The sequence below is a fragment of the Botrytis byssoidea genome (assembly GCF_014898295.1).
Source record: "Botrytis byssoidea strain MUCL 94 chromosome Unknown BBYS_009, whole genome shotgun sequence".
In the NCBI taxonomy this organism is placed as follows: Eukaryota; Fungi; Ascomycota; class Leotiomycetes; order Helotiales; family Sclerotiniaceae; genus Botrytis; species Botrytis byssoidea.
The window spans coordinates 592,456-608,915 of NW_024065850.1; the positions used below are offsets into that span (position 1 = coordinate 592,456).

Below are 16,460 nucleotides of genomic sequence, written 5' to 3' on the forward strand. Positions count from 1 at the left end.
TCTTTTGCTATATCGAATCACTTATTTTAGAAAATTGTGACAATTCTTGAATAGAAATAAAACAATTAAAACACGAATTCTGATATTAAACAATTGAAGAATGAATTTATGAAAGATATTGAAAATTGGGAAGTGTCCCGTCAATCCATGCACCCACTGGTGGATTCCGGAAAGAGACATGTTCCCGCAAGCCGAAAAAGACGCAGAAATCAACTAGAAAACTCTCTCGATGTTTTTAAACTTTCAAATCACTCGTATATGCATTCCTCTCCCCTCCTTGAAAACCCATAGAGAACCTGGGGATATGACTTGAACCCACCAATTTTCTGTGGGAGACACGGACCTTCTGGTTTCGATATACGATCAGAATATGTGGATGAGTAATCATGATTCCCGTCATTGTGATTATTGATCTTTGCCGTGTCCGCTGTATTTAGAAAAGGGAAGGGAAGGGAAGGGAATGTATTAATAAAAAGTGGAAATATGGGTGTATGCATAGGTTTGATGGTTTTTGATATGAAGTGTTGATTTGATTTGTAAGAATGGTCAATTAGATAGTTACTCCGTATTGTAAGCCATCTATTCGAGCTGTCGTATTTCTTCTTGGTGCGTATAGTGCCGACTCTCAAAAATTATTATTAGCTGGAAGGCTTGTGGATAGTTATATTTCTGTCTGTGCCAGTAAATAGCTCTGATATCAAGGAGCTTAAAGATGTTCGAATGTCTTGAGAATCATTGTTTGTTGATTTTATATTGACTATCTGGTAGATTGAGATATTTTCGTTACTGTATATTTTGTTTCGATTGAAATGTGTATGTACCAGTATACTTGTCTCATTACATTTTCTCTTTATATTGACGACTTTCCCTCAATCAGAGCCATCGATTAGCATAGGATAAAAGTGTAATCAACTGAGAATACCTTATCTAATTTATCATCTTTGAGAGTCAACGCTCCACCACATATCCCCTCTGGATAGTGCTAGAAATATATTTTTAAATAGTACACTTCGATCAAAACAACTACCAGGGGCTGTAACTCAGTGGTAGAGTGCCTCGTTTGCATTGTCATATATCTCACCCGAGACACACGACAAGTATCGATGAAGTCCAGGGTTCGACTCCCTGCCGCTCCAGTAACATTTTGCACTTTCCAACACCCCTTTCCTTTATCTCCAAAAATGAAGAAGATATTGATATTTTTCGTTTTGGTGAGCGAGTTTTTTGGGGAGTCTCATGAGCGGGGTGGGAAGAGGGGTCGCTGCTTTTACGAATGGGGTAGGATAGGTACGTTGTTTATTACTTCTCCAGCTCCTTTTAACTGACCCTCTTTCAAACATCTTATTCGTTTGGAAAATTCGAGAAGCAGTAGTAATTTGATGAAGTAGAGAGAAGAGCAAGTCAAAATCAAACAACTGGTGAACCTTGATAGTTACCTAGTACGTACGTAGGCGATACAATCTCAACCCGCATTAAGCTTGAATTATCGAATTTTGCTAGCGCTTTTCGAATTTTCCAGATGTACGCGATATACGAAATAATTAGTAAGGATTATAAGGGTTTTGGGGAAGATAGGAAATCCACTTTTTCTTCCAAAAATCTTGGCACTTTTACAACGCAAGAAATTGTTTGATATTGGGGGAATGTCTTCTTGCTTTTTTACTTTGATATATCTTATTTTTCATAGGCAATTAATTAGGTAGTAGTCAGATAGAAAGGTAGAGAGAGATACATTGTACCTTTTCAATTTCAAATATTGACTTCTCTTCCTTACCTACTCTACTACCCACCTACCTAGTTCTCATCTTCCATAGCTTACATAATCCAACTTCCTAGTCGGATGTCGGCAGTTGAGAATCAATTGCCTTCACCAAACGTCATGAAAGTTTTTTTTGATTTATAAGCTTTGATGGATCTTCGCTACCGCAATATGGGCAAAAGGTCTTATCCATCTGTACGGAAAGCTTCAGATCTCTGCAGAAACTGTCTCTTGCTGAATATCATTTCCCCGAACAAACCCCCACTACCCTCGGAGATATCTTGCATACATGATACGCCAAACCAAGATGTTCAATACAAATTGCTATGGGTTATCTGGTATGGTAAGCATCAGTAGTGGAATGACATGATTGCTAGGACCATCTTGCTGAACAATCAACTCACTTGGTTTTTTCCGATTCATGCGCAACTGCGCCATATTCCCACACATCAATGGAAGGTATAAAGGTAGGTCGGTGGCTTCTTCTTGCTTTCAATTCATTCCATTTCATTTTGATTCAGACAAGTATACGAATAGACAAGCAATTAAACCTACAACTTCAACTACGTACTCATACATACACCAATTACTCGACAATACGACATAATCATGTCTTCATCAACCCTTTTCACCCCTCTCAAAGTCGGAACCTCCGAGCTCCAACATCGAATTGCCATGGCACCTCTCACTCGATTCCGTGCCGATGATAACCACGTACCCCTTCCAATGGTTGCCGAATACTACGCCCAACGTGCTTCTGTTCCCGGCACACTCCTTATCTCTGAAGCTACCTTCATTGCTCCTCAAGCTGCCGGTTATGCCAACCCCCCTGGTATCTGGAGTAAAGAACAAATTGCCGGATGGAAAAAGGTCACCGATGCCGTACACGCAAAGAAATCATACATCTGGATACAATTGTGGGCTTTAGGAAGAGCTGCAGACCCATCAAACTTACAAGAAGAAGGTGGTTACAAACTGAAGTCTTCGAGCGATATTGCCTTTGAGGGAGGTGCCAAGCCAGAACCCTTAACTGAGGCCGAGATTAAGGAATATATTGGATTATACGCACAAGCTGCCAAGAACGCAATTGAAGCTGGATTTGACGGTGTCGAGATCCACGGAGCAAATGGTTATTTGGTCGATCAATTCTTCCAAGATACAGCAAACAAGCGTACCGACTCATGGGGAGGAAGTGTTGAGAACCGCGCACGTTTTGGTCTTGAGGCTACCAAGGCTGTCGTTGCAGCTGTTGGTGCTGAGAAGACTGCTATGAGATTGAGTCCATTTTCTCCATTCCAAGGAATGAAGATGGCAGATCCTGTTCCACAATTCACTTATATCGTCCAAGAGCTCAAGAAATTGAGTCTTGCATACCTACACGTTGTCGAATCAAGAATCACCGGTGATGCAAATATCGAAGCAACCGAGAAGGTTGACTTCTTGATCGATATCTGGAATGGTACCAGCCCAGTTCTCCTCGCTGGAGGTTTCAAGCCCGAATCTGCAAAGAAAGCTGTTGATGAAGAATACAAAGGAAAGGATGTCGTGATTGCATTCGGAAGATACTTCATCGCCAACCCAGATCTCCCATTCAGAGTTAAGGAGGGAATTGAGTTCACTCCATATGATAGAAATTTCTTTTACAACAAGAAGGAGGCTGAGGGATATACCAGTTATCCTTTCAGTAAGGAGTTTGAGGCGCAACAAAAGGCCATTGAATCTTCAGCCTAATTTATATATATAGACACGTTTTTTTAGACGCACTGATGGATGGATAGATAGATAGATAGACAAATACCCATTAGATAGATAGAGTGTATAAATGTTATGATAAACATTTTTTTAACACAATACTAGCGTCATTGCATCGTGATATAACATGATTCAATGAGAAGTACAAATAAAAACGTTCATTATCACGACGGTGAATAAGATAGCCTGCTTACCACTAGGCAGCATGACTTATTGCTTGAACTTCAACAAACTGATTGACTACTTAGAAATTCAATCGAAATACTTTATTTGTATGTCGTCAGACCGAAGATATAAAAGTTGAAGATCTGGGCATCCCCAGATCGTTGAATAACTAGCTACCTACGCAGTTAAGTACGGAATAAGCAGAAGGAGTGCGCTGCAGGTGATACCATGTCTCAGATCAATCGCTGAATGAAGTAAGCTCGGTCGGGCCGAACACTAACGAGCTTACATGCGTAGGGTTCTTACTCCTATCAATGTAATATTCCGATCCCTTGACTTTCCAATTGCGTCTTCCAACGGCACTGCGCCTTTTTGTCCTCTTCCTCTCTTCGCTTTTTTCCTTTGTTACTGTACGAGTGCAGTTGGGGATGTATATACAGGATGCTACTTGTGGAAATATAGTTGAATCCTTTGACATACGGATTCTCAAGCTCATGCGTTAGATAAATAATAATCTTTACGCGCCAAACAAGATCTCTTGGTGCTGGTAGGTCACATACCTAGTCTTCGTCACATCACGAAGTTTTGCTGAAAACGGAAATTAGAAACCAACCAACTGTTATTCACAGAACAAAAGCCAGAAAATCATGCATTAACTTTCCTTCACGTCTCCCAAGCTTCAAATGAATAAAGGATTTAGCTTTCTTCACGAAGTACAAATTCGCAAGCTCATAATTTCATAAGCTCCGCCCCTCCACATATTTCCTACAGGATAGAATTGTCGAGACGGGCTCGAATCTAGACCCCGGATTCAAACGCCTGGCCACCACCTTCCCCTCTGTATCATATCTCCGAAAGGGACGCCCGATACTACCTATATACTAGGATCACTGTTTACTCCTCTTATTATAAGTTTGACTGTTCCTTGAGCACGTTCTATATTGCATTGCTACTAGGTAGCTCGGAGCTAGGTTTACCATACCTAGCTATTTCGGCCCGCTCAAAATCCCTCATCACGGTCGTAAGACAACCCCGACTGGACCACACACACATCCTTCCTAGCAGGACCAGACCGGCATCAACATTCAAAATCAAACCATGACATTCCTTCCAAAACGTTACCTTCGTGCCCCACGATCCCCTCTTCATCCCCACTCACGTCTTCCGAATCTGGTTCTCGCTCTTGTGGTTATTTTCCTTTTTGATGCTTATTGGATCATCATCCAACTTCCAAATCCAATACGTACCATCACGCCTCCATTTTCGGCGATTAATCCATCGGATTTGACGTCAAATCAACATGAAGCCCCCTCATCACCAGGCCAGGATTCTTCATCGGCAAAAAGGGTTGGAGGGGAGGAAAATCAAGAATCATTATTATTTAGTGATGTTGAAAGTAGACGGGCTTTTCAGGGGTTTAAACCACAAATGGGTAACCCCAATAATGAAACAATTTTCATAGCAGCCATATTTCGTAAATCTGAAATAATGCTCAGGGAAAATTGGTCTCCGGCTCTTGTATCCCTGGTTCACCATCTGGGTCCCCAGAATGTGTATGTCTCGATTATTGAATCGGGTTCGTGGGATGGAACGAAAGCAGCGCTGATAGATTTGGATGGGATGTTAGGGGAAGCGGGGGTGGAAAGGACGATTGAATTGGGTATGGATCGTCTTGCTCAGCTCGAAGAATTAAGACACGTGCCAGAGGAGGGGCAGGATAGAACTGGATGGTTGCATACGGGGAGGAAAGAAAGTGAAAGTGGGTGGGAAGTGAGACGAATACCTTATTTGGCGAGATTGAGGAATAGAGCTATGGAGCCTCTGTTGAGGGTATGGGATGAAGGGAGAGGAAGGAAATTTGATAAGATTTTGTGGATTAACGATGTGGTATTTACGGTATGTTGTCACGTGTTTCTTCTCCTTTTCCCTCTTCGTTTGTTATCAATATTCATCGTCGTAATCTTCCCATGTCTCTATCTCTATCTTCACTCGATTCATTCCATTCACCATTTCTATCCCTACAACCAAGCGCCTGACTAAATCTGAAACAGACAACCGATGTAACAACTCTACTCGCTACTAACAACAACTTCTATGCAGCAGCCTGCTCCCTAGATTTCTCCCTCCCTTCCCAATACTATGATACCTTTGCCCTTCGCGATTCCTCTGGTCGAAAAACTTCATCACTTTCCTGGCCCTACTTCTACGCCTCACAATCTCTAGATGCATTGAAAAGAAATGATCCAGTACCTGTTAAGAGTTGTTGGAACGGAATGGTTGTTTTTGATGGGACACCTTGGTATCCTTCCTCTTTCATTTCTTCGAATTCACAGAAAGAATCCAAGGGCCTTAAATTCAGAGGTGTCCCTGATTCTCTTGCGGAAAAACATGTAGAGGGTAGCGAATGCTGTCTTATTCATGCTGATAATCCGTTGAGGGAAAAAAAGGGTATTTATGTGAATCCGAATGTGAGGGTGGGGTATAAGAGGGAGGTTTATGAGATGGTTAATGAGAAGGGGGGATGGCCTGGGAGATGGGAGGCTGTGATGGGGGTTTGGGGGACTAGGATAGGGTGGGTGAGGGAATGGGGGAGTGGGTGGGTAGAGAGGGGACGGGTGGGGAGGAGAGTGCAAAAGTGGATGAAGGAGGGGGAAGGAGAGGAATTGAGGAAAGAATTGGGATTGGAGTGTTTGATTAATGAGATGCAGGTTTTGTATCAGAGTGGGTGGAGACATCTTTGATCATTTTGTTTTTCTTTTGTTACATGTATATCTTTTCTGTCGAGGAATCGGCTTGGTTATGGGGATTTCTTGAAGCTTGGATGTTATAGGGCATTATTGGAGTTTGCGTGCGTGGAATTTCAACGGGATTGCACACTACATGGATGGGGCATTGTATTATATGGTCATTGTGGATGTCCACAAATTTGGTGCAAGAGGACTCGGCAGAATGGAATAGGAAAAAAAAAGAGGAGCGTACAAGATGCATATTTACTTGGGGCACTGGATGTATAGTAGGAAGATTTAGTTTATATCGATTTTGGGATTTGGCTTTTGGGAGTTCTTATTGGGATTTTTAGTAGAATTTGAAATCGTATTTATTCATGATGTAAAGTTTTGTGCTGGAGATTGTGAGTGTATGTGTGTATTCAGCTATATATTTTCAAGTTAATAAAGAATTCAAGATCTTAATAAGTTTAGATGTTATATTCAATATATTATTATTATTTATATTGTGGAAAGAGAATTGGAAATAAGGGTAAAGCAACGCATCAAGGAGAAGAAGAGGAAAAAGGAAGGGGTAGAGATGAACGGGATGGGATGGGATGGAGAGATTTCGAAGATAGTTTCTGACTCTTTTTATTTGTGTAACAGGGGCGCGGATAGAGATAGCTAGGCAGCTATGAGAGCTTTGGAATGGCTGCTTGATTATATGGTTGGAAAGTGGTTTTGATGTATGATGTATGATGTATAGCTCTATTTTTATGGTTATGGTTATGTTAGGTAACAATCACCATCCGGAATCATGTGAGGAATGAATAGAATGGATATAAACCCGAGAGAGAATCTTCGGATCCGAATATACATCTTATGCTCCATAAATTATATGAGAAAATAAGATGAGATGAGGTGGGTGGAATGTGTGATGTTATGATTATGGTTATGCTTGTAGTTCGTGTGAGAGATGAATGGATAGGTATTAAGATCTATATGTGTAGGTTGTATGTATATTTTGGATTGTGGACGCTGGGATATTTGTACATATGTAGGTGTGTACATGTAGGTATGGTGTATCTGTGATTAGATATTGGATTGGGAGGATTAATGGGTTGAAGAAGTGAGGGTTGGGAGGTGAGAGGTGAGAGGTGAAAGTTAAGACTTGAGAGTTAGGACTCGAGATTTACTATAGAACACAACAGGAAAGGCAGGGAATGGAAGCGAGAATTAGGGTAGAAGAATGGGAAGGGATTGTACATTGTGCATTGTATGTTGTTTAATGTAAAATCAACGTACATGCATCATCGAGAAGGTGCAGGATCGAGATGCGATATGTATGTATGTACGTATGTACGTATTTATACATATATGAATTAATAGATGGATATAGAAGATTGCATAATTGGGATGAGAGAGGATGGCTAGGATGTATGTGTATATTATTTAGGTAAATGAATAAATGAATAAATGAATTGAGTAGAGTAGAGTGGTTATTTTTTGTGTGTGTGGGATGTGGGATATGTGGATGGATATGTAGGTATAGAGATATATATATATATATATATATTCAAAGATAGAAGAGAATTTGAATGAGGGGGGTGGTTTGGATATCTATCTATGTATATCTAGGTATATGTAGGTAGATATCTATCTATATCTGGAGAAATGAGATAGGATGGAGTATATATGTAGGAAAAAGCGATGAAATGTGTTTAATTATTATGTAATTAAACTTTTGAATTTGATTTCTATATCTATATCTGGAACTACTTATAGCTATCATCCATTCGATTTTATTACTTTTATAAATCATACTTAGATTCTTCCCACCAACACACGCACACATTAACGAGCACCACCCAACCCACTCAATCCCATTATACACACTATATGGAATCCCCTCCCTTTCATAAATAACCGCACTCATCCGTCTTGGAATTCGCTAGATGACGCGGAACTGCAGATTGTGTGTCGAGTATTAGGTGTGTATCTATCTGGGAGATGTACGCAGGATCCCGTTGATATCTATCTGGTTGCATACGGACTAGATTGGGTTTGAATTCTTAGGATCGGCGGAGAAGGGAGGCATACGTTGAATGTTTTGTAGATATGTGGTTTAGTAGAATGAGGAAAGATGGGAAGGGATAGGATGAGAAGTATTTACGTATTGAGTACTTTCTAGACATGTTCCAAATGATATCTCCCAATAATAAGTTGAATGGAAACATATTCCAGAGATTTTAAGTTTATCAACATCTACCTCCTTAATAAGCCATTCAAATCGGAATCTTTTTCAATCCCCATTTGCTATCCCGTTCAAAACTCGCGTATGTATATCACAAACCTACATACATACACGTACGCATACGTAAACAAAACCTCCGCGTTCCGTTCGGGCTTTGATGACGTGCATACGCACACACATGCAGATACACAGAGAGAGATATACATACATACGCGTCCCCTCTATAAAACTCCAAAAGCGCTTCCACACACCCTCTACATACCGTACTCCTCCCCGTTCCCCGGATTCTGATCCCCCTAGCACTTGCATCTTCTTCAATTTATTCAAAATGAAAGCGAGTAGGGTTGCAGAGTAAGAAACAGAATACCTATCTGTATCACCACACTTATCACATCATATCCCATCACATCACACAGAGAAACATAATACCAAAACGGCACATTACCATATTACCGGCCCTGAACCTGCATCTTCCGAACCGAGTAAATATGTTGTGACCGCAACACGTATATTACGTATGTAGAGTGGATTGAGAAAGAAGAGAGAGTAGTGCAGTGTACGCCCGTAAACACGCTTTAGCCATCGTTTTTTCCATTTCTGAAAGAAGAATTAATTTAATTACAGGGGCGGGATATGGTGGTGTGTAAGATGTGGTGTTGTGGTGCTGTGGAGTGTGCGATGGAACGGCACGTCTCGTGCGAGGAGGATGGATATTGGAAGGTTGAAGTGGAAGAACTGGTAAGGATGGATGGGGAGAGAATGGTGAAAGACTTTCACGATTTTACTTTGTTGTGATTTGGGGTTGTCTTGAAAATCTCCTCGAAATGAAATGATATACTATTTATTATTTCAATGGGGAAATAAGGTGCAGCTTGATTATTGAACGAGCTTGGTTGGTATGAATGAGTGCTATCGGCTCGGATAGATACAGTAAGGCCGATGTGGTACAAACTGGCTCTAAAAATTAGTAGAGTCCAGTCCTTGACTAGAAGTTTTAAATCTAAGTGTAAAGCACAGTATTATACTTTCATAATCTCACAACAAGCGCCGGAAGTTTATCTAATACCTAGAGAATAGGTAGCTAGATGAGTACGACAAAGTATTTAAAGGTCGTCGTTGCTAGCATGGAGCTGATGTGGCTTGTATAACATTGACGGGTAAAAACGATGGAGTAGTCAATATCAATTAAGGAAAGAATGCCAATATTAAAATACCGAGGTGATATGAGGCTCCCGATGCAATTATTTATTACTGAACCATATTTAAAGACGTCCCTGACCGAATCCTTCAAAATGGTTCGTTAAAATCTGTTTTGGGGAATGGGAGCAGCTGAGCTCATCTCATATATGTCTAGGATACTTTCCAGCCGTGTGTTCTTGAGGAACCATAGTTCAGGATATAAATGCAAGTAGCATGCGTGCTTCACACAAAGATTCAGCAGAAAGAAAATAACGTCACAATCATCCCATTCCAGAGTATATTTTTGTGTTCCAAATTGTTTTGGAAACTATGTTTAGTGTATCGATACATCCGTGTGAGGCAAAATTTGGAGGCCGTAGAAAATTTCTAGGCAAGGGGGTGACATGGTGATCAATTGGCGATAGGGAGATACGCCACCGTATGGTATCACGACTTATAGGCAGGTACCCTTAAATTATGAGATGAAAATTGGGGTAGATTGATGAAAATGTTGTGATCCCGTGAGTTTGTACTTTTTGAGAAATTTTACTTTAAATTTCCTTGCTCAATAAGAACGAGACAAGCTTCGTCGAGACTCATCGTGTAAGCTGGGCACTTTCATATATGAATCTTATGAACGAAACAATAGGGCATACATCGAAGGTATAGATTATACTGCATCGGCATATATACGATAAAGAGATTATCAACGCATCCGAAGCTACGTAAAGTTTGCGATGTAAGAATATGAGCACAGAGATGAAAGTACCAGATGCATTCACATTTTACCAATCCACTTAGATTGGGTCGTGTTGTACAACTTCAAGTATATGGAAGTACAATAATGATCATCGATATAAGGTTCCATGCAGTCGGTAGCAAACGGAACTACTTGAATGGTACATACTGATCTCCATGATGTGACTTGATGTTCCACGATACAAGTTATCTGTCACGCAGGCCGAGTGGTAGGAGAGAAAGCTTCAGAGAAATTGTGTGCTGGGAAGAAATTCCCGGAAGCTGGACTCATCCAAAGAACCATATTTCATGATTGGACGGAAAATGTGACGTGTGGAAAGTACATGTATTTGGTGCATCGTGCATACCGCGGAGGTATTGCAACGAAGTATTTCCATGGATCTTCATTTATTTGGTGGCTCAGCACATGGCAGTCCAGACTTTGAAAAGGGCTGGGCTGGGCTGGAAATAGGTAATGGTGGTGTGGAGCGTGTAGTGGAGGAATGCTCAAATGGGTTGAATGAAAGAAAAGCACCGAAACCGAAAAGTACCTCATGATGAGTGTAACTGTAACATCAACAAAGTACCATTTCCAAGTACTAGTCTGCTAGTACAATAATAAGTGAGTGAGTGACCTTGACCTTCACCATCCATCCATCCATACCTACATATTGAACTTCTGGATTGAGGACGTGAAGGATCATGAAGAGAATGGGGGCCGTGCAGTGAACTGAGCCACGAGCTGAGGATGAATGGATTGATGGTCATATCCGAAGGATCGTCGATGCGGATGAAGATACCGTAAGGAAATCTGACTGATCTTTATTGTTCCTTTAAGATCTGAATATCCATCAATCCTCTTTTCTTCCCTCCGCAATCCCTCGCACCTGATTAGGTAGTTAAGTTTAGCGTTAGCGTAGCTTTAGCCATTTGAAGTTTATAAGGATAAATATCGTCTAATTATATATATTGTACTTCGGTACATGAATGCTATTTCACATTTTTATTCCACTAAAACACTCGATAATTTATATATCTACATAATAAATGCTACATACGGTAGATATGAATTATGCGGAATTATATCTCAATTTTAGCCATTTACCTGTATCTACTATTCATTACCTAACCTGAATAGCGTCATCACATCTTGTCAGCTCTTAGACCTTTTTCATTCTTTTTACCATTTACCCCATTTTAACGAAACCCCCATTCACACCTGGACTTCATTTATTGGTTAATAGTTTAAGCTTTCACTCCAAATGCACGCTCACACGTTGTTACGAAGGTCGATCTAGATTTACCACGTTAATATATCGTGGATTAAACAGCCTAACTTACACCTTAAAGACTTACTAATGCAACTTAAAACCCTGCAACGGAATTGGCAAATTGCTAAGATTTTCATTGAGATATGATGGCCCGAATCTTGGCCCCAAACCATCTTTCGGGGCGGTTATGAAGGCTGCCACAGGACAAGTTGTTTGATTTGGGTTATTCCGAAGCATTGCTTGCCTCTACTGCAAGCTCATCACCATTTCTTTGTTCATGTCACCAGTAATCACGGCGGCGTGACGGCGTCACCTCCTTCATGAGATGCATCCCCGAGCCGAGGATCAGGAATTTCATGAGTAAGAGTGAGGAATTCCAAGGTTTAAACTCGGGGGGTTGTGGATTCAATCCAGATTGGGCTCACAGCGTCGTAGGCAAGGATTTATGAGTAAGCTCCCTGCTCCCCTTCCCTCCCCTCGATGATGTCCTGATACCCTGGGCGAACAGCGTCTATCGACAAGCGCCAGGTGGTATATTGTAACAAATCATATCATTGATCAACAATCTTCGGTGATTTGCGAAACTGCAATGACACCGATAAACATTTGAGCCTGAATGCACAGAGTGATAAAGCCTGTGTAATACTTTGAGAAGGGGTAAGATCTCACTCCACACAAAACCCTGGAGAAGTCAAATACCCTGTAATTGGTACCTAAGTACCTCCCGTCGTCAGACGGGCGAGAATAAGCATCGAATGCTGTATCGATAAGTACCTCTATGAATCATTGTTGACGAGGTGGTTCATCAATGAATCATGTCACCGTTTTGTACAATGAATCAGTCTAGATCCGATCCTATGTAATGATTGACATAGATATCGAATGTTTGAGAAAGTTTGAAGGGGCGTGTGTAGTTCTCGGTCAGCGTGGCCCCCAACCTCCAGATGATTTTTTGAAGCCCTGTTCTTTCATGCCGCGCATTGTGCAGCAACAGGGTCGGACCAGGACGAAGCCTACCGTGTATACTAGGGTTCTTTTTTATCGGGGAACAAGGTTCAAGATAGCTTAACGCTGCTTTTGAAACAACGACAGATATATGCCAGTGACGAAAGGATAAATGTATTAGCTAACATCGATAGCACTGCGTGTTTGATAAGCTGGGTATATACGGGATGGGATGGGATTAGAATCACTGGATAGGATGCAACGGCAAGAAGGCATTGCCATTTTGAGGAGACGAGCGATTAAAGTTTGTGTGAAGAGATGCAACAACTAACTACCTAGTATTTACCAAGGTACTCCGCAGACACTCCGTAGTCACTTCGCAGGCACTCTGCAGTGTAGGTACTAGGGAGACACGACACTCCGTAGAAAAACTTCCCGGATGAATACTCGGAAACATTTTGTGGAGAAGTTTGTCCTGTCAGGCACGAGCGTTCAAGAAAAGAGCCATAGATTGATCTGAGCTTTTTATGTTTCTAGATAGGATAGGTAGGTCCACGGGTATTGTCGACAGGTCTACTTCTACCTAGGTAGTTAGGTAGTATTGGCAGTAAGCTGGCACGATATCGATCGATACTGCAAGTCAATTGTCTTGGATGAAGACCTTTTGGATTCTTGGAAGGCTTGATATCTCCGTCTACGCCCCATACTCCGGACTCCAAAGTCAAGATGGAAGAAAACCCCTAAGACATTTTCACTTCCAAGCTTCTCCCAGATTCTGTAGTATTGTTATTTTGATATCATGTCTTAGTCCCGTACGACTTATACTCTGTACCAGCTCAACAAAGCCGTTGAGAGTACCTAGTCGAGTAATACAATGAGAAACTGGTTCCCTGTCATTGTCAAGTCAAGATCTTCGGAATTTTCAGTAATGGGTGAGGAATTCGAGTTGCAGCATCTGGAGGAGGTGACTTGTCAGATCTGATCAGAAGTTTTTCAAAACTCTGAGAGATAGAGAAGATAATATAATGATTATTTCTTTTCCTTTTGGTCATATCGAGCTATGATTGAGCAGTAATTCCCAAGAGATACCAATGAGCAATCAGACCACGCTAATCACATCTACTTGCCATGTATCATGTAGCTTTGCGAGACCTGCAGCATGCCTCACTTAATCAGTGATGCATGATCCAGATACCAATATTTGACCCAAGAACCTCCCGCGCGCGATGTCGAGGGATTGAGGGGAAATAGATGGAAAGATGGGGCAATTATTGATTATCTTGTTGTCTGATCTGGTCTGATCTGATCCAAGGACGAGTAAGCACCAAATCGCGACTTATCCAATCATTTATCTATCACGATTTGCGATGTGATCCATGTATATATGGCTGACATAAATGATTAGGGGATGCGGCACAGTTCAGTTGCCATATCAGAGTAGTTTGCAGATGTCAATGATTGTAAGAGTATTACGAACTAGATATCCAGGTAATGATGGAACGGTGATGATTCTTTATGGTTGCTTAGATATCCTTTCGGACTTTTCACACTTTCGATTGTGATCTCGCCGACGACTTGCATGGCTACCAGTGATTACCTTTCTTGTACTCTCGTTCTCTTTCTGTCTTTCTCTCTCCACAATCCAAGGCGCTACAGTCATACAGACTAGATGCTTAACCTTACTTACTTGCTTCGAACTAATGCAAGTAAACTCAAACTTCACAAATCCAACTTTCGGAGTCTTTTCCTTAGATGACAGATAGATGATAGATGATAGATGTACATACATACCTATGGCTAGCTAGAATTCACCGGTTCGGTCAATTGATATACAATTGATCTTGCTTTGCGGGGAGAGGGAGGGGGAGAGACAAGTTGGGGAAGATATTCCAATATTCAGCAAAATACTAGTAGACAGATAATAAATATCATTACTTTTTCCGAGGAAATTACACTTCAATTGGTTTAGATTGACATTCAAACATGGTCATAAATGATCCTAGAACATGAGGACAATAATCCTAGTTCTAACCCACACAGCATTTGCACATTGTAGAAACACAAGGGAGGGCATAATCACACCCTTTTAATCCATTTTCATGGATCCAGTTGATGGGTGGACAATGGACATCAAATCAAAGTCGAGGAAAGTACTAAACGGAGAGTTTAGTACAATCTACACACACTCACATATTGATCGATCGACTAACCTTCCCATTCGTATATATCTTTGGAATATTTCTCTTTCAGTATTAGAAAACGAACTTGCTTTTCTTCCCTCCCCCCCCTAGGAAGAGTAAATTGAGTGATTCAAGTATTCGAAATCTTGAATCCTGGCCGCACAATTAAAGAAACATCGGCAGTTCTGATTTTCGTGGATATAACATACCGGTATTCATCCAGTACCATTCAGTACATACAAAGTTCTATCATCGAACTTAATCTTATGGCTTTGAGTCTCGACACAAATCACTCCACCGTATTTTGTTACACCTTCTTACGAAATACTTGAACCTCTTCCCCCTTCATCGTCTCTCGTCTCTCGCCAATATCAAAATACGAGACAGACCATCTATCTCCTCCCAAAAAGCTGCTGAAACCTATCTACACAATCTACATATCATACTCAATTTTTGTCCAAGTCAAGTTGGCCGTTTTGCCCGTGGTTGACGTATCTACAAACTTTCTCCCTGAGTCGCCATCATATCATTGTACTCTTACACTAAAAGATTCCTTGACCCTGTCCTCCTGTACAGCACCCCGTCCAGTACAAAGGGAACCCACTATCCGCCTTCCACCATCCACACCATCCACACTTGGCGGCCATACGTCTTCCCGACTGTGCACCTCATTCTCATTATTATTATTAAAGAAGAGACTACGAATTCCCCAGTCCATTATAACGGTCTCCATAAACCTTTTTCCACGGAAAACTTCAACTTCACAAGGGGCTGGTCGTTCTTCTTCTCCTTCTTCACAATTAGCACAAGCCTCAAGGGATCTTCTCCTTCTTCTTCTTCTCCTCCTTCTTCTTCTTCTTCTTTACTCCGTACAATCAGCACAAGGGCTCTTGTTCTTGCCAATCACCAAACCACTTTTTCTTTCTATCCTAGAAAGAGGGGAATCGTATCTGAGTACTCGTACTTGACACACACTGGATACTAGGACTGGATTCTGATAGCTAGGTGTGTACTACTTGTACTACTTATCCACTACCACTACCAGTACTTGCACCTGCACTTGCATTTGCATTTGCATTTGCACTTCTTTCGTCCCCCAGATCTACTGACACACCGAAAACAGACTTTCCTCAATCCAATTATATACGGGACCACATTCCAGTACTCGGTCGTATACCTCCTCCCATCATCGTCAAGCACTATTATATACTTTATTAGTATCACGAACACTTATATGGACCTCATCATCACCGTTCATTGAAGATTCCAGCATCATCTCCTTTTCTTATTGTGATTGCGTCTTGATCATTCTATATAAACAAACAAAGCAAAGTTAAACTTCAAGATTTTAACAAAACCCTTTTTATTCTTTAATTCTTTACACTTTCCACCACGCGTGGCTTCTTAATGAAATAGGAAGACGAGTCGGTACATATTACGGTACATACTAGGTACTTTACACATATGAACTCAAAATCCCACCATACCACCATAACCACCTTAATCACC

At 41.1% G+C, this 16,460-nt stretch overlaps 2 protein-coding genes across 2 annotated transcripts; both read left to right on the top strand.

Annotated features, from left to right (window-relative positions):
* Positions 1–2,368: 2,368 nt before the first annotated feature.
* On the top strand, positions 2,369–3,490 carry EAE97_005323 (uncharacterized protein; the record flags this gene model as incomplete). The annotated part of the gene is made up of 1 exon (XM_038875835.1): positions 2,369–3,490. One exon carries the CDS (start codon positions 2,369–2,371, stop codon positions 3,488–3,490), a length of 1,122 nt encoding a protein of 373 aa, XP_038733172.1.
* A 289-nt stretch (positions 3,491–3,779) lies between these two features.
* Positions 3,780–6,417, top strand: EAE97_005324 (uncharacterized protein; the record flags this gene model as incomplete). Its single annotated transcript, XM_038875836.1, has 3 exons — positions 3,780–4,223; positions 4,282–5,572; positions 5,728–6,417. Exons 2-3 carry the CDS (start codon positions 4,775–4,777, stop codon positions 6,415–6,417), a joined length of 1,488 nt encoding a protein of 495 aa, XP_038733173.1. The 5' UTR covers positions 3,780–4,223; positions 4,282–4,774.
* Between the last annotated feature and the right edge of the window lie 10,043 nt (positions 6,418–16,460).